General features: G+C 41.0%; 1 protein-coding gene across 2 annotated transcripts in view; it reads left to right on the top strand.

Moving 5' to 3' along the window:
• Positions 1–19,225, top strand: part of pitpnm3 (PITPNM family member 3) — an 80,466-nt gene that overhangs the window by 41,779 nt on the left and 19,462 nt on the right. For both annotated transcript variants that reach the window (XM_029446313.1, XM_029446312.1), the window contains exons 6-9: positions 13,471–13,660; positions 15,300–15,422; positions 15,961–16,148; positions 18,813–18,970. In XM_029446313.1, coding sequence (XP_029302173.1) covers positions 13,471–13,660; positions 15,300–15,422; positions 15,961–16,148; positions 18,813–18,970 — 659 coding nt within the window. The remainder of the gene's footprint in view (positions 1–13,470; positions 13,661–15,299; positions 15,423–15,960; positions 16,149–18,812; positions 18,971–19,225) is intronic.

Below are 19,225 nucleotides of genomic sequence, written 5' to 3'. Positions count from 1 at the left end.
TCAATAGCTAGTAAAGGTTGAAGGATTTTGGAATTCTTTGATAGTAGAGGTTGTGATACTCAATCATGTACAACATTCAACAAACCACCATATATATTCCAAACAGCATTTATTAATAAGATAATATCAAAACACACACTATCTAATACTAAGCAATCAAAAGGGAATATGTACACACATGTGAGAGAGTGTGTGGATGCGTCTGTCGGGGGCGCGGCAAAAAGAATGTTTGCGCGGCCCTGTGACTGTGTGCTGTATGCATGCACAGACGTGTGTAGAAGACAAAGGGACGTATGAAGCGGGAGCTTTGAGTCTTTGTCTCTGTGTGTGTCGCTATGTTAAAAGGACACATTTAAGTTATTGTGAGATCATAACATGTTTGATAACGATGCGGGGTTCAGAAGATGGTGAGTGTGCATGCGACTCTGTCTGTGTTTACAATACGAACTCATCACCTGGTGAAACAACCTAATATTACCCATTAGCTCAATACAACAGATTATACACAACAGTGAACACCAAATCAACCCATGTACAAACTTTTACAACAGTATAGCAGTTCTATGCTTACTTAGCCGTCTAAAGTTAATATATACTATGCCCAGTAGAGGTTCAGTTTAGGAATACAAAGGCTACCGGAGAAAGTCCAGTATATTGACGTCAGGATGTAGGAAGTGAGGGACGGTCTTGATTCAAAGGATCATGGGGAATTGAATCAAATAGCTCAATCTCAATACTGTGAGGATCCCAACAGCAGCCACAAAGAAAACGGACACATGAACATTAAATGTTATTTAAATCAACAATAAGAAAAGCTGAACACGAGGAAGTCGGTGTGGTAGAGAAAGCTGTGGGAGTAATAGTGAGACGCATAAGGCTGTATTGGTAGTGCTGTACACCTGCATGAAAATGATTGGAAGTTATTAGTCAGCGGGTGAATAAGTGGTTGTGAATCATGAATGAAATCACTTCAGTGCTCTGCCCACTAACTCACTGCTGCATAGGTTTCTTTTTCACATGTCACAGAAGGAAAAGCACAGATGTAAATAAGTAAATTAAAGATGGCTAATTTAATCTAGCTGCTTCAGTTTCAGGGTCCTTGTATTGTACGTGTTGGCACATTGTCATGACTAGGACACTTGTTTAGAACAGAGTTATTAGTAACACCACTATATGGCAAAATGTCTGCTGTGAAAAAGGCCTACAATGTGTCTCAGGACTATTTGACATCAGATAGCAATTCAATCAAGATGTATAAAATAGCATAACTGATGATAATTGTTTCATTAAACCTGGTGCCACCGCTTCCCTTAATTTGTTTTTATGATCTTTCAGTCTCCTGCTTCTGTTGTGTTTTTGTATTCAGTCCACATTCTCACAATAGACAGCCCTAGTTACTGTGAAGCAGTAATGAACGGACTACTCAGCACGTAACTGTGGTATTTGAGGAATGCATGCCTGCAATAATAAGCATAGAGGAAAAAAATCCTGGTTGGCTTAGGTAGTGAAGGTTAATTGAGAAAATATATTGACCGTAGACCCCTAAACAGAGAGTGCAGTGTTAATTAGTATGCTGATAATATTTCTCGGCCCCTGCAAACATGTGGCCATGTGGAATATTTAACTTCTAACCTTTTTAAATGCTGCAGTTTTTAATTGTTAATTCTTCCCTGGAGTCGTGGAGGTGGCAAAATCAATGACTGAATGACATTACAGTTTCCTTGAGGCCTCTACAAGGAATGTATGCAATTATCAGTTTGTCTGTCTCTTCCCTTATGATAATTGTTCCTTTATATTCAGGTTTCATTTGTAGTATCAATTTGGATTGGATGGTCATACCTCAGTGATGAACAGCAGTCAGAAGATGATTCTTCCCTTATGATAATTGTTACAGTATTACCGTCATTAAAACTCACATGTCTTTTTCCTTGCTGGAGGATTTATTTCGGTTGCAGTGAGTTAAAACATGTCTGCGGTCACGATTTGCTCTTTTTTTTTTGTCTTTTCTGCTTCCTGTTCAGAAGCTTTAGGCGTAACTAATGATTTAATTTCACATTTAATGCCACATGTCCCAGTGGTCACCAGTTTTACTTTTGACAGCATCACTTAGTTTTTGCTACTCTCCAATTAAATGCTGAGGATGTTTTTGTCTGAATTGTCACTGATCACCGTGGCTGAGGGATTGCGTTTGGCAGTCAAGTCGAGGCTTGTCTGGTTGTGTGATTGACGTTAGCAGGAGGGAGGCAGTGACTGAAAGCAAGACGTGTGTAAAGAGATTTGAGTTCTGCAGCTTGACACCCGCTTAGTTTACCACATCCAGAGATGAAATATTAAAAACAACAACTTGCCATTGGAGTCTAGCAGAACTGCATTGTGGCAGCATGTCTCGATTGCCTGCTCTTGTGAGTGCACACATGAACATGCACAATGCGTGTACTTTTGATTAAAGAGAGACCAATTCACATTTAAAACGACCAAAGCTGTCTCATTAGGAAATAAATAAACAATTTAAATGCAAAAAAAAGTGTAATAATTCCACAGTATTTATTTGGTATTTAATTGTTATGTTAAGATTTATTTTCCTGCAGGAGGTTTTTATTTGTCCATTAATATAAACATATATTTTAGCTGGATTTTGTTATCATGGCTTCAGTTGTTATAACAACTATATGTTTTTTAACCTTTCCGTGTTCTTAAGCAGCCATTTTAGTCTGTAAACTGTTTAAACTTGATGTATTGGAACGGATCATATCATCCGCTTCAGATGATATCATGCCATTAAATGGCCGAGTTTGTGTCAAGTATGAAACCAAAAGTCAACGTTGAGTTTATTTCACTGACCTGCCTATGTAAGGAAAGTATCGTCACATACGTAATTTATGTACTATTAAGTTACTTATTTTAAACCAGGGATGGGGAACCTCCGGCCCTCGAGGTAATTCATAAAAAATAAATGAAAATCTAGACAGCAATAGACGGGCGACTGACTGTTTTTCCTGGCCAAGGTGAGGGTCCTTAAACACAACACAAGCGGAACGTGTCATCACGTGGTCACGTCATGTCAAAAAACTTCAATATTAAAGACTGTCGAGTGTAAAAAAGAGAAAGGTGGATGCGGAATGTCGCACTTTCCAGGACAAATGGACACACGATTATTTCTTTGTGGAAGTAAAAGGCCAGTGTGCCTAGTTTGTGAGGACGGGCTTGCGGTGAAACACGAAACATGTCAAACTGCACGAGCTGAGAGGACGAGTGCGTTTGGATAAAGTTAACGCTCTTCTGCGGAGTTTGGCCCAACAAGCAGCTCTCTGCAGAGCAGAACATACAAACATGGAAAGATAGAGAGGTAGACCACCACACCAAGAACAGACTATTCCATTATTAATTATTTTCATGCAGTGAAGTTTACGCGGGGTTAGATATGTTCTGTGGATATAATTAAAGTGGATCTGTTGGTGATCAGGATTCCGAGAGGCCTCTTTTATGCTTGACCAAACACCCTCCCAACTGAACTCAAGATCTAAAACTGGACAGTCGCGTCTCCATACTCTGTCGAGCAGTAGGTTATCGTAGGAAGCCTCCAAAAAGAAATTATACAGTGTGGACACCATACCCCTATTTTTTCCTTGTACAGTAAACCATTTATAAAGAGGATGAATGGGTAAAGGTTGCTGCCATGGGACACCATATGCCTTGAGAGCAGATCAGAGCTGCAAATAGAAGAAAAACGGATGCTTTAGGGTTACGCCAAACCAGTAACGGTCGAAGCACAAATGACCAAAAATACAAATTAGGCACTGCCAGACCACCACCCTCCCTCCTCTGTATAGTGGATCATTTCAGTTGCGGACGCTTTGAATTCCAGATAAAGCGTGAAATATAAGAGTGAATTTTGTTCCAGTAGTCAACAGGGGGTGAGAGGGGGATCATCGAGCTGACAAAATTAATCCTGGGTAAAATGTTCATTTTGACTATAGAGATATGGGCCCGAAGAGAGTTCGGAAGACTAATCCATCTTTCCAGATCTATTTTAATTCTGTTCCATGCTTCTGAGTAATTGTATGTTACAATATGATTTAAAGATGGGAAAAGGTCTATCCCAAGATACTTAAAGTGCTGGACAACTGGGACATTGGGTGGAAATTGAAGAATTTTAGCCGTCTCATTTAGGGGCAAGAGGGCAGATTTAGACCAATTAATAGCAAAGCCAGAGAGACAACCAAACTCCTCACGAATAGATAATAATTCAGGTATAGATTGAGTTTGACTTTCTATGAAAACCAGAATATCATCTGCGTATAGCGCCATCTGGTGGTGAGTGTCATGAACAGAGATCGGATGTACATTAGGAGATTGCCGTATCATTTGGGCTAGAGGTTCAAGGGAGAGTGCAAAAAGTGCTGGGCTCAGTGGACATCCCTGGCGGGAAGATCTAGATACAGGGAATAGTTGCGGAGGATAACTGCCCAGTGAGCACCAGAGCTGAGGGATTAGAGTACAGCACCTTGACCATATGTATAAAGCCATTACCAAAACCCATTTTTTCCAGCACAGACCACAGAAAGGACCATTCTAGTCTGTCAAAGGCTTTCATTGCATCAAGAGACAGCACTGCTGTCGGGTCTTTTTTGTCTACTGAAGCATCTATTATATGGAGAAGATGTCTAACATTATCAGCAGCTAGCCTCGACTTTATGAACTGTTGTGGAAGTTTTCCTGCTTTACTCTGGAGAGATGTATATAAAATCAAATACATGGTGATAGAGACAGAGTTGTCTTTGTGCATTTATTTGCTGCCACAAATTGGCACCAGTTTCACAGAATACAGAGTAGTCTATGGAAGGGCACAGGTTGTAAGAAGACACATAGGCATTTTATACAATTTGGTTTGGAGGCGAGGTGAGGAAAGAAACACAGGGGGCCGGGCCAAACTGCCCTTTGATGCTTGTAAGGTAGTTATGTAAACAGAGTATTGGGTGATACACTCAATATTCTGTCTCAGTATGTTAAACAGTTTGATCAAGATTTGGGTGTGTCCTGTCTTTTGTTTTGATCAGGATGCTAAAACATTTGGGTGGGTCCTGTCTTTTGTTAGTTCAGTATCAGTCTAACCAGGATGCCGTCTGTCTTGTATTAACATGACCGGCACTTCTATGTTAGCATCAAATGGCAGTTGGCTTGTTTAACATAGGAAACTTATATAATTAAAACAGTAGACATTTAAATTGCTATTACAGAACCCTGTTTGATCACAGTAATGTTGGCATATAATCCTGAATGTGGCTGGGGTTGCAAAAATTTTAAGATCTGAATTTAATAAACTTAGTGGCCTATAACTAGCACAATTCTGTCGGGTCCTTATCCTATCCTTATTTTATTCACTGTAGATACGATGAGCTCGCATTAACTCGCCCTGTAGATTACCTAAGGAAGGGAACCACTTCGGAAGAGAGTGTGTCAGAAATTGGATGGTGTGAGACCCTTCCAGACCTTCTGCCAGCCCAGTTATCCGAACGTTGCAACTTCTGCTCCGGTCCTCCATGTCCGCTAGCTTAAGTTGCACCAAGTTCAGCGCAGCCTCGTGGGTGGCTAGCATCTCCGGATTGTTCCCCACATCACCCCGTATCTTGCACATCTCCGCTTTTAAGGTGCCGATGCTTTCAGTTAGTGCCACCATGTCTGTTTGGATAGCAGCTAATTTTCCCTCCGTTTCCTTCCCCATCTGTTGAAGTTGGTGAAGCGCGAGTCCAAGTAGCTTCGTTGCTTCTCCAGCACCGCGTTGGCTAACGCCTCCACGTCAGACTGTTCCCTTGTTTCGGAACCATTCCTACACAACGATTTTTTGCTCTATTTAGACATTGCCTTCAATCAGATACTCACATTGGCTAAAATATTTAAAAACAAGTTGTCTCAACGGTATAAACTAACAGAATTAGCAACACTGGGTTAAGCCGGTTCAATCTATGTTGCCATTTTGTCCAGCTGATCACGTGACTCGCCCCCCCCCACCCCTGTTTTAAACCAAAGCATTATGTTTTTCTTGAACAAAAAAAAAACTTATGTACATATATAAAGACAAAAATGGGTGTTGTGCAGTACAATAAATAATAATATTTACTTATATTGATTTAGTGCAGACAGCAAGTGAGTGAGTGTCTGTGGGTCTGGAGGTTGAGAAGCCTGATGGCTTGGTGGTAAAAACTGTCCTTGAGTCTGGAGGTGCGTGCAGCCAGGCTCCTGTATCGTATGCCAGACGGTAACAAGGAGAACAGTCTGCGTGCTGGGTGGCTGTGGTCCTTAATGATGCTTTGTGCCTTCTGGAGGCACCGCTGGTGGAAAATGTCCTGAATGGCCGGGAGACTGTTGCCAATGGTGTGCTGTGCTGCCTCCACCACTCTCTGAAGCGATTTGCGGCTTTGAGCAGAACAGTTCCCGTACCAGAACGTGATACAGCCCGTCAGCAAGCTCTCGATGGTGAAAAGTGAAACCTAAGCAAGCTGCAACCCTTTCATAATATTGGATATGCACCTTCTCACCCACTGGTGTGTGCAGTGTGCCCCTTTCTAAAACATTACAGTATTAAAAACAACTGATAGCGGCCATTTAATGTCCTGGTAACATTGGAAACTGGTGGATCATATCAATCTGATTCAACCCTTGCTTGACAACCCAATAATTTGCATGTAGAGTGGAAATTAAATGGAATGTTAAAATAAATAAAAGCTATAACCTTAAGATTAAACTATGTGGAAGGGAAATAAATTGAATTGAAAGTGGTGGATAAAAATGAATAATAAAAACATACAAGTGCAACACGCAACATGATCAATTTAATGCTTTTCTGGGGCGTTGCCAGGCTTAATGACTTTTGTCAGGAAGCATCCTCCTCATGTGCCTCTTGATATTGTTGACGTTACTAAGTACCTATTGTTCAGGAAGGATTAGTTCTCAGTATATTCCTTGTTGCTGCACATATTCTTTGAAAGCTCCCCTCAAAGAGCAGTCCCTTACGAGACTAGTCGAAATACATTTTCTTCAAAGCGTACATTTATTTTGTGTATTCATGTATCTTATAATTTATTCATTCAGCCTTTTATGAAGCCGGTTTTATTCTATGTAATGGTGTTTCTAAAGGACCTCAAACTTGTATATCGGCAAATAAAACTTGAAACTTGAAACTTGGATAATACACATCAATATATTGCTCTACCAAGCAAGATCTAGTATGGGGATCCAACATTTGGCCAGAATTGAGCCCATTAACAGCTTGTTAAAAATCTCTTGAAAACAATGAGAAGTGAGTATGTGCATTAGCTCTCCAGTGAAATTAGACAAAGCATACTTATGCCCAGATGGCTCGAGGTCCTTAAAATACTCTCACAATATGTGCAGTCAGTAGGCATTTATACACACCCACACAGCAACAGTTATTCAACTCCATTTTTGTCAATTAACAGTGTTTGCTCTAATGGCAGTGTTGGACTTGTGGGTGTGCGGAGCCTCATTTGTTTGCGTGCCAACATAAACAGAGGAATAGAAAGCCCCATGGGAAGGAATTGCTGCTGTGTGGGTAATTTACTCTCATCCTGGGTAACAGCTTGGCTGAAAATCACACTGTGGAGTGAAGGTGGCAAAACCTCTAAGCGCCTCAAAGAAAAACTTTCACATAAACAGACCACTTTCGCCTCAGTGTTTCATAATTCCTTATGTACTGTAGGATGTCCCCATGGGAATGGGAATGTTTTTCAGCTTGTGTTGTCCTTAGTGCCGTGTGGCCTGCTGTGCTCCAAGGGCCTCTGAGCGCTCATTATTGGCTCTGCCTGCTAATGAACTTACCTGGCAATGCTGGCTAGGAGCTGGGTGTCAAGACAACAGACGGGTGTAATCCATAAATACACTGGGACAAATACATCCAACACAAAAAATATCCAAGCCCGTCCAATTAACAGCAACAGTGAAAAGGTTCCCAAATTGATTTTCTCTTGCAGTCAACACACCGCCTCTGTCACAGTTTGAAGAGTAATAAACACTTCAACTATTGAAAACTTCATCTGAACAGCAGGAGAGACAAATTATTTGGATTTCTGTCTCAGTAGATTTGGCATCGTTTGGATCTTTTTTCTACCAAGAAAAGCAGATTGGGGTTTAGGGAGATGGAGTCTCATTATTGAGGCCATCGGCGACTGGGGAACTGCCATTACTATTTATGGGCCCTCTCCCTAATTAAGAAGACATTGTGCAGTGCTAAGCCAGATATTAAGAAACAGGCAGAGCAATTAAGCAGGAATCTAACAGATTTCAGATTTTACAGTTTGACATTATATGGTGAGTGGCAAGAGGGTGGCAGGGCAGTATAATAGAGTCTCAAGGTTATGCTGCGTGAGATGAGGTTGATTGGAAGTTTAAGTCGGCTCACTCTGCCGTATCTTGTCCCCACTGTAGTTAATGAATCTGTTCATCATCACATTACCTTGAAACCTTGAGGACGTATTCTGTACATCTCGCAGTTAGGGCATGTCGGAATTTACCGTTTTTGTTATAACCTCGGTTACGTAACGTAAGAATTGTAGAAGCTTCGATGGTCTATGGTGTCCTGATTAAGAAGATTAATCTCGCATCGTCTCTTGCGAAGTCACGTAACACGTGTGTGAGAGTCGTGACACTCACCTGAAGCGTTGAGATGAAGAGATGTAAAATGTCAGAGGGAACCGAAGATCACCCTCAATCTGCAGTGTTGGAGTATTTTGGATTAGGGATGTCACAAGAACCGTTGTTTCGGTACCATGGCGATTCCAAAATACTGAAACTCAAGATTCCATTGAGTTCTATTATGATGCATTCTGGCTTTATGATTCAAATGGGCTTTGGGGCAAATGTAAATGATTATGTTATCATGATGTGTTCAAATGTAATCTGTTTTGTTTTTTTGGCAAAGAAACCTGAATAAATACAGCAAACTAAGCTTTTTGAGGCTTTTTCTGTTTTGTAAATTAATCTTAAACGACATTGAGTGACACCTTATAATGACCGTAGCATATTCTCAGTTTTTATCGCTTGCATTTTCCAAATGAGAGCAGAGAGATGTGTACAGGGTAAATGCTGCCGCTTGTGAGCAAGTGACTCACATCTTGAATTATCGGGGGCAGACTCGTAACAGCGACGTGAGGCACGCTCCTCTGCCATTCAGGGCTCTGCTCATACTTTGAGGAACAAAAAGCCTCCCAAGTAGCAGTACATCTGATTGCTGCTTTTTCTTTTTACAATTTTGTAACCAAATTGTATGTACTTGGAGATTTTGTAATCATTTAAATTTGACTGGGTGGGTAATAACACATTTGTCTTTGTGCGTCAGGGAACATATTTATTTTTGCTTTACCCGGACTTCTAAGTATACAATCATAAACTATAAAAAACAGATTATACAGCACCATCTGTTTCTGATGGCAAATACACCGCTTTCCAGTTTTACACAGCCGCCACTATATTGATCACCAGGAAACTCTAGTTGGGATTATTAAGATTAATTATAGCCATTAGATGCAGATAGGATTTGGATGGTTTGATGGAGAGGCATTTTCCAAAGCACATGTTTGTATAGACCAAGATGTTAATGATCGCATTAAATTAATTAAGGACCATCGATTCTGAACAGAGAATAACCTGCAGCCTTCGAGGACATTACACATTAAACTACCTCCCACACAAACACATACTCACACGTCACACACAAACAAATCATTTATGTGCCCTCTTTTGCATGTAAAACAGTGTCTGCTCCGTCTTCGCAATACTAACAAGTGCTTGCATAATCGAGTAATTACGCAGCACAAATAATGAGTGTCTCACCTGACATTTGTTGAGCATTGCAGCAGGTGGTAAACCTCTGTTCCCATCCTGTGACTTGTGAACCCTGTTCAGAGGTAGAGCTATGGTCGGAATATTAATTGGAGATTATTATTTTTTGTTCTCAGTGAGCAAGTGTGTGTTTTTGGTGTGAGTGTGAGCAGGAGTTGTTAACAAGACTCTAATAAGATCAAGGCCCGGCGACTGCAAAGCTTGGAGTAAACTCTCAGAGGCAGTCAGCTGGGATGTTGGGATTTCTCATTTCACCTCCTTAGACTCAATAAACAGGCACCTGATAAACAAATGGCTTAAAGTATGAGGTGAGCTGATGATATTTTGATGTAGAGAAAGTCTTACTCCTGGAGCAATGCGTCACTATCTCTGTGCTTGGATTGCCTGAGATGATTATTTCACACTGCAGTGACACTTTTGTTATGCATATAACTTTGTGCACTGCCGTTCCAGTCACACAGAATATATTAGAAAGATTTCCTTTGCCTGTTTTCTTACAAATATGCATGGAAGCGGCTCAAAGTGCAGAAACTGTCTCAAAAAGCTACCCTCGAGAGCAGCACTCATACAGCAAAGATTACTAATACAGGTTGCTGTTCAAGTGCAGTTTTGTCAAGCTGATTTTACCATGCCTCCATTCAGTTCATTTACATGTTCATCTAATTATAACAATTACAATTATAATGTGATTAAAGCAATAAAACAAAGGCAGAGCCCAAGTAAACAATATTATCTTTCAATATTAATGTGATTGTTCTTGTAGTTGAAGTACAATAATCAGAGTAGCATGTGGAGTTATTTGATTATAGTTTGTACACCTTGATTAAAATGTCCTGATTTGTGGTCAAGTTCATAGTTGATTTTCACCATATAATTTTACATGCAGGTAGAGTAGATTTAGATTTAAATGTATTGTCCCAGAAGGATATTTGTTTTCACAGCCAGCACACAACAGATACACATAGAAACACATATATGGCAACCTAAAGATAAACATTACACAAAAACTTCATAGTGAAAAAGCTGAAGGAGAAAGGAGAAGTGCGGCAGGATGGGTTGGTTTATGCTTTTGTAAAGCAACAACATGAAGTGGGGTGCAACAGACAGGGCTCTGAGGTTACGGATGACATGGAGTCTTCGCTGGGATCGTTTATGCATGTCAGAGATGTGAAGGGAACTGTTGTGTGAGCTATCTTTTGTTTCTACAAAAGATAGCTTGTGAGGTTACTCTTGTCAATTGGTGAATGTCACATAGCAGCTTCTCTGAAATGCAGGAAAATACAAAATTGAGGGTTTGATGTTGTAGTCTTTTAGCTCATTTTCCTCACTAAAGTCGCCCATATTTGGTGATATTAAGCCGTAATCTACTTCATTTGAGGAGGCGTTACATTAACACATACATGCAGGAGTTGAGCTGACTCACTATTAAAAGATTCCTTCGATATTCCAACTTGGGAACGGCATTTTTACTGGTCCCAAACACTTTTTTGTTTTCACCTGCACCCAATTAATATGGTAACGTCTTGCTGTGAACTAGACTTTGCCCAATTCGGAGAGAAGCGCAGTAGGGGGCGGAAGGGGGGGCTGTCAGCAGCAACAGTTAAGGTGTTTCTGCTTCCCACACCCAACAGTTCACAGGTACAAACTACAGCGGTGTTCTGTGACTTTTTTGTGATCTTAGCTTTTACAAGCAAAACATGTATAAACAGATCGTGTTCAAAGGTTTACTAAACATTATTTGGATGATAAGTTTGACCTTTTTTAATCCATTTACTCTGGGGGCTGATGTAAATAATCGCCCTTCAACACAGATATGTCACTGTCTGCTATTGTGTTGGCAGTGGGGATTATGGAGATGCTTCATCCACTGTATGTCATAGACCGACTGGTGAACACTGTTGCTGGGAGCAAAACAATAATATCAATTGTCGCTTTTCAAGCTTGCAGCATGTTATTTTGTAACCGCAACAAGATTGTCCATGGCTGCTATGAGCATGTGGTGGTGCAATATGTTACTGGACGTACCAAGACATTTAAAGGCATGTCATTTAGCAAAACAACAAGAGCATCGTCCCCGTTTTGGGAGATGTAGCCCCTATCTTGTTGGCTAGCATATTCCCAAGTATCGCCAGGGGTTTGTTGAGTGTTGGGAGTGGAAAGTGGGCAGAGCCAGTGACTTAACGATGAGGACAGGACCAGTGGCCCAGGTGTTGGTCATTAGCAAACTGCTTGTTAAGTACTTTGGGTTTTTCATTTTTACTTGGCTTGTAATATTGTTTATTTTTTTTTTACTGTCTATGCATCCCATAACCAGGCAAAGACTAACAATGAATTTGCAACTTTTGCTTGTATATTCAAAACCTGATAAATCTTATTCTTCTGTGCCATAGAGCTCCATTGTTCTCCAAAACTAAAAACTGACTGCCATGTTTTTTATTTACAATGAACGTGGACACTATAGTTAATTTAGACTCATTCCCACATACACCGTCGCATCGCATGTATTGATCCGCAGCTATAAATAGTCCCAAGAAAATGCACTATATACTCCTGTTAGAGTAACATTAGCTAAAAACCAAGGAAACTACTCAGCCCAACTAAAAAGTATATTTGCGACATCTTTAAAGATGTACATCTTCAGTTTGTGTCCTTTCTCCTTTGCAAATGTGAAGGTCTAGGCAAAGAGGTTGTTGCATGCTGTACATATTGTGAAGCCCCCTGTAAGGATTTCAGGCTAAAGTGCCATAGACATTTGAAAGTATTGAGTGACAGATTTCTTTTTGATAATTGGTTTCGGCCTTTTCATGGGACTTGCTGACTAAAAGAAAAATCATCAAACCGTTCTGAAGTTGTTGCAAGGCAGAGCCAGGCAGACCTTTCCCCTTCATGCTTTCAGTTGTGTTGTTAATCCATGCTAAATGTATCACATATCTTATTATTATTGATCTCAGTGGTATCTGGGAGAGCAAATGTGTCCTTCCCAAAATGTTGCACTATGCACATTTTTGTGTCAGTGCTGTCAATATAGAGGTTGTGCCTTTCTGCCATCTGATGGATGATGGCAGGGTTGGCACTGCTGCTCAAGGAGAGAGTCCAGGGCAACGCCATCTTTTACCATTTCCCCAGCGCTGTCACATGAAGTGTCTCGCTTGATCTGCATCTGCGCTGTCATTGTGACATACACAAGCACCTACACACACACATCCATTAATGTCTACACAGCAGTAGAGTCATTTTGTCTTTACTCTTTGTCTCATTGCTGATACCTGTGCATGTGTTTTATTCCTTGAGATAACATCCCTCTCCTCCTTATCTTGCTTGTGTACACACACACACACACACACACACACACACACACACACACACACACACACATTGTGGGAAAGCCTTGCCTCAAATCAGATTAGAGTACATCATGAACAGATTGGATGAGACATTAATACATTTAGGAAAGTCGAGGGAACATTACTGTGCATCAGAAATTGATGACTGTCATTTTACAAAGTCAGTAGGAAACACTCCCAAAATACTTTAATTAAGACGTAAAATGATGCAATCTGTTATTATTCATACGGTACCTTCTTCCTTTCATCACCCTTTTTCTTCCTCTTCCAGTTTGAACCCGTATAGCTATGACGAGAGCTGTGTGTCCAGCAGCGTGGACCACCTGCCCCTGGCTGCTCTCCCCCTCCTCGCTATCGTCTCACCTCGCTACCAGGATGCCGTGGCCACCGTGATCGCCCGAGCCAACCAGGTCTACCGCAGCTTCCTGCAGTCCGAGGACGGCCAGGGATTCACGGGTCAGGTCTGTCTCGAAGGAGAACTCCTTCACTCTTGTCTCTCATCTTTCGAAGTGTAATTAAAAAGGCAGGTCAACAAGTGTTATGGCCGTGTCTGACAAATAATTGTTATTTTTCTGGGGTTCATTTGTTTTTTCTATCAGCTGCTGTAGTTCAGCCGCTGTAGTGCTTGTTTGAAATGCAAACCCTCAGATTGTTAGACGGATAATTCAATTCAATAAAGCTTTATTGTCCCCGAAGGGCAATTCTGGTGCAGCATAAAAACAAAAAAATAAAACATGGGAGAAATGACATCACATACGACCAACAACAAAATGACTATCAGCAACAAGGCACATTAGTGAGAGCCACTGATCAATACATCCTGATGAGCCACTCAACACCAACAGAAGACAGTCAAGAGGTGCAAGTTAACAACCCCACCAGGTGATTACAATAAAGGTAATCACACCAGCACCTGTTCTTCCTGATTGGCTGTAGCTATTGTGGATGGATTGGTTGCAATAGGTTTCAGTATACATTAAATTGGAGTTATATTCTGCTAAAGTATGTAAATATATGCAAGGCATGCCCTTCCAACTTTATTTCTACAACTTGCTTCGCTCATTAAATTGATTAAATGAAATCCCAGTCTAATTACTCTGCGGTATTTTCCATACACATTGATCTATGTGTAATTATTATCATAATCAGCTGTGGGGATTTTTATTCCTACAATCTGGATTTTTTAATTGTTAATTGGCTGCGGATACAGTAATAGGCATATGGATCCACACAGGGAACACCGCTGAACTGAAGAAAAAAAAAGGTGTTGAAGAATTGATGAAAAGAAGCATGCATACTCACCATGAATTCTCCCAATGTTTGCAGAATGGGAAGAAGAGGAAAATCATACATCATACAGACTTTTGAGTGTTCACTTATTGGTTAGAATACCCATTTCAGTTATTTGAAATGACCCCTCTGTAGATCCTTTCACCATGTGTGAAATATTATAGCTTTCAGCAATTCACAATACGTCTAACTCAGAATTACAACTCAGAGGCCTTCGTGAACCGTTTTCCCACTCGGCCGCTCATAATTACAGTCTGAATGATATATTGTGAACGTGGCCGGAAAAAAACGAATCATTTAATTTGTGAGTGTTGATGCCCGTCAATGCAATGCACATAGGAAATGGTGGCGCTGCTCACAGCTGCAGAAAAAAAACAAAAAGACGATGAATTGTGATGAAATAATTCCAGAATGATACCGTGTAGGAAAACAAAGAATTACTTATAAAGTAATACAATTATTTAAAAACATTTTACTTTCTCTTTGTGCAATTGTAGTAGCAATCGTGGTCTAAGTTCTGATTGATGTCCATTGCCGCACACATTGCATCTTTGCCTGTTAGTGCAAAATGGTAAAAGCATTGATTCCTTGTATACTAACTTTCAAAAGTAGAACAAGATAAGACAGTTAGTATATTACATACTATATCCTATTTCTATATAGTCTGGAATTGGGACACAATGCTGTCCCAGCGAAACATGTAGTTGTTTTTAAATCCCATTCATAATTGTCCTCCTGTTAAATCTATCCCTGACTGATTGCACCATACAGTATGTGGAGGCTGTCTGAATTATATATATTTCCGAGCAGGTATGCCTGATGGGCGACTGTGTGGGAGGTGTGCTGTGCTTCGACGCTTTGTGCTTTAGCAACCACCAGAGGTCTGGAAGCCCCAACAACAGCAGCAGGAACAACAGCACTGAGAGCCTGAAGGTAGGAACTCCCTATTACAGTGATAACATGATGATTGTGATGCACAGACGTGTACGGGGTTTGGGAGTGGAGTATTAACTGCTACTGGTGATACATCATTAGGAAATGGGGCTCTCTGATGGCTCACCTAGTAGAGAAGGCACCCCATGTACTAAGACTGAGTCCTTAACAGTGGACCGGGATTGAATCCGAAAAAAATCAATTAAAAATGCCCAAAAATTCATCTTTAAAAAAACAATCATTAAGAAATCCGTGCAAATGATTAAGATCACATGCTTGTGTTATATCTTGTTCGTCCTCTCGCTTAAACAAGCATGCACATTAGTCACCTCTACTATGCCTCTACCAAGACACAGCTTTTAGAAATGTCACAATACACTCGAGGCAATGTCCTTGCCAATATGTTTTCTAAAGTCACATACATAAAGGGTGTACTGTAGATACAAATCTCAGTGAAGCTGAATTGTGGGTGTGTGGATCACTCACTGCTTTGAGTGTATTAGTCTACAGTATATTGTACTCTCCTCCTTCCTCTCAGGATAACTCGGGCCTACTGGGGGAGTCCAGCCCGAGTCTGAGTTCTAGCAAGAGGCTCAGTAAGAGCAACATCGATATCTCCGCCCCCAATGAAGGGAACGGCCAGAGTGGGCCGCCGCTCAGCCGTAAGCAGAGCGACTCATATGATGGAGACACCTCGTCAACGGGCCAGCACAGCTTTTTTTCCAGGTGGGACAGTACGCATGAATATACCCCTAAACAAGGTCTGACGATATGACGATGTATTCTGTGAGACAATATAAGTTTGTCTACCACCAAAGATCTTGACATCCTGTTTATATCGAGGTATCTAGCCATTTAATATCGCTGGATGAATATTAGGTCATATGAAATATAAAAATCAGATCAGATTTATGTCAGTGCAAAAAAAGAGAATTTCAAAAGGTGTTCAATAGCTCAAACACAAACACTCACACACACTTACACACACAATCACAAAGATAAAAGCCTATAATCTCAATCAGACTGCTTCTTCTTCACAACAATTGTTGGTGCAGGAAGGAGGGTAGTAACTGTGCACTGTGTACAATCAAACAAATAGCAACAGTCTGCTACTATTGGTCAATCTGTAAATACACTGGAGCGAAAGCAGATTTAGTGTTTTGTGCAATAGCCAGAAATAAACACAATTTCACAGATAACATATTATATAATTTACAGCATTCAAACATGGCCCAAACTAAAAACAATCACACAAACACCCTCATCTTGGCAAAAAAGCACATCAAACATACAGAGTAGAAATAATTTCATCCATTTCTGTCGAATAGCTTTTGTCTACCACTGATGATTCTGTTAGGGGTTCATATGATAACCCAGATGTTGCACGCCGGACCTCATCCAGGTTTTCCTGGAGTGTGTCAACCTGTCTCACCCGTGCTCTTTTTCAATATTTGCAGCTTGACTGCCCTGAATGCCCACCTGTCTCTGCAGGACTATAAATAGCCTGTTTGTGCCTGTGCCTGTCAGTTTGTGCGGGAGACAAGAGCGCTGAGGGAGAAATTAGTCGGGGGGTTTGGCTGGAAGGGGTACGACTGCCATGTTGACTCAATTCATGCAACCAGTGTTCCCATTTCAAATCACACGCTCCACTAGGCTTATACCATCACAATAACACAGGCACTGAAGAGAGGATCCCATCTTTTCACAGTTACGCCACATTGTGTTCATAGAGGTGCACCTCCTACAACCTTTCACTTCTTGTTACACTCATTAATCTCGAGCCTTCCTCAGTGGAGGGTAACCTCTCTCCTGGATGTGCTCTTTTCCCCTACACCTCCCAGTGGACGTTCCCAGTCAACAAGAAAGCTCCTTTTCACACACATCCCTCCTATCGGACTGGCCTCTCCGATGTCTACTTCTGGTTCACTCCTTTTCACATGCACCCTTGCTCTGCTTGGGCCCTGACTGGGAATCGGTTGTGTGAATTTGACTTTACCTTGTCTCATTTTCTCCCTGTCTTATCTTTGTTAGGGATGTGTGTTTTGTCTAATTTCACTGACATTTAAACAGATGGTAAATAAAACGATCTTCTCAAGTTGAGGAATGGACATACTTGTCTAAATTTAAACATCTATTTAGTCTAAAGTGCTCAGAAAAAAACATTATGTGCAGTTAAAGCTACTGAAAGGCTTCATGCATGTCTAATGCCCATTAGGAAATCTATTGGCAATGCTTTAGTTTAATAAGTAGCCAGTGTCAGATCTATTTAGTGCAGGGCATTGTGATACTCGTCCTGTGTTCATTGCCCATTATCCCTCATAAAACCATGTCAACCATTTTCTCAATAACAGTGAGCCAATGTAATATGTGTCATATTTACTTAACATATTGATAACAATCTGCTGTTAAATGACAAGTGCTATAACTTCAAAAGGGACATTTAGCACATTTAACACTTCACTTTCTACACCAGCAGGCAATGTGCTGCTGAATGAAAAGTCCACTTGCTAAGAGCATCATTTTTTGTTTTAATGACAACAAACTAATCCCTACTCCACATGTACTGTTCATAAAGCCCTAATGGTTTACTGTCGCTTCAGCCACACAGATACTGCTCATACTTTGAGAGTTTGCAGGAAGTTACTACCTGTGAGGTTGTTTTGCAGCAGTAATACATTTTGGCAGACACACAGACAGACTGACAGTTTCCTAATTGCATGGTAGGAAGAAGTGAAGAAGTGAAGGAGTGGAGACATTACGAACCCAAATGAAACGAAAACCAAATGGAAGCGGAAGGCAATCAAAGCACTATTGATTTGGCTTTTAGAGATGGTGTTGGCTAATCCCCTCTCCCCATGCAGGACTTAATCGGAAAATGTTGGCTCGCTAGAGAGCAGAGAGATCTTGTCGTGGCTGAGACTGGCTTGGCTGTTTAAACAGCTGTAAGCATGATGCAGCCTGTGAAGGCTGAGTGACGCGCTACTAAGACTGAGTCATAAAGGCCCCGGAGTGTTAACACTATACATCCTACAATTGAATCAGGACAAAGCAAAAGCAACACTGACTCATCTGTGTCCAAACAGCTTTTCAAACTGATGAACAATATCAATTATCGTGTCCCCAAAAAACTTCTCAAAGTAAACCTGCAGCATAATTGGCGTCTCAGTTATGCACTTTGAATCCTTTGTACAACCCAACCATCATTAAGTTATTGCTGACTAAACCAATCTCACAAAATCCTCACTTGCCTCCTTCCAATGCATCGTGGCTCAGAGTAGCCAATGAGTTTGAGGATGCTGTATGACTGTCAGTGGAAGAGTGAATTGCCACACATTTGGACTGGTAGGCCATGGCGACATACTACCAACATTACATTTTTTGTGTTCCTAGTTTGATGAAGGACAGCATGGAGGTTCGTGGTGGCAGCAGCACCAGTCTGGTGTTGAATCCCGGTCGATTCGACTTTGAGGTGTCCGACTGCTTCCTGCTGGGCTGCCCTTTGGGCCTTGTGCTGGCCATGAGACGCACTGTTCTGCCTGCCGTCCAGGGTAAGGCTCAAAAACACATGTAACATATATCCCAGAATGCAATGCTTCACAACCTCAACACCTCTACACAAGTACAGTATGTGCACAATAACTCACATATAACAGCAGGGTTTTTATTGGATCTCCAATTGTTACTCAAATTATACTGTCTCAATATTAGTGTGCACTTACCTATGAAGCACTTGACTGCACTAACCTGTATAAAAGGTGCTATAGATGGATTGTCTTTAAATTATTTTCCTGATTTTTACTCGT

Source organism: Cottoperca gobio, chromosome 13, assembly GCF_900634415.1.
Source record: "Cottoperca gobio chromosome 13, fCotGob3.1, whole genome shotgun sequence".
Taxonomy (NCBI): Eukaryota; Metazoa; Chordata; class Actinopteri; order Perciformes; family Bovichtidae; genus Cottoperca; species Cottoperca gobio.
This window is presented reverse-complemented; position numbering and strand designations above follow the sequence as displayed.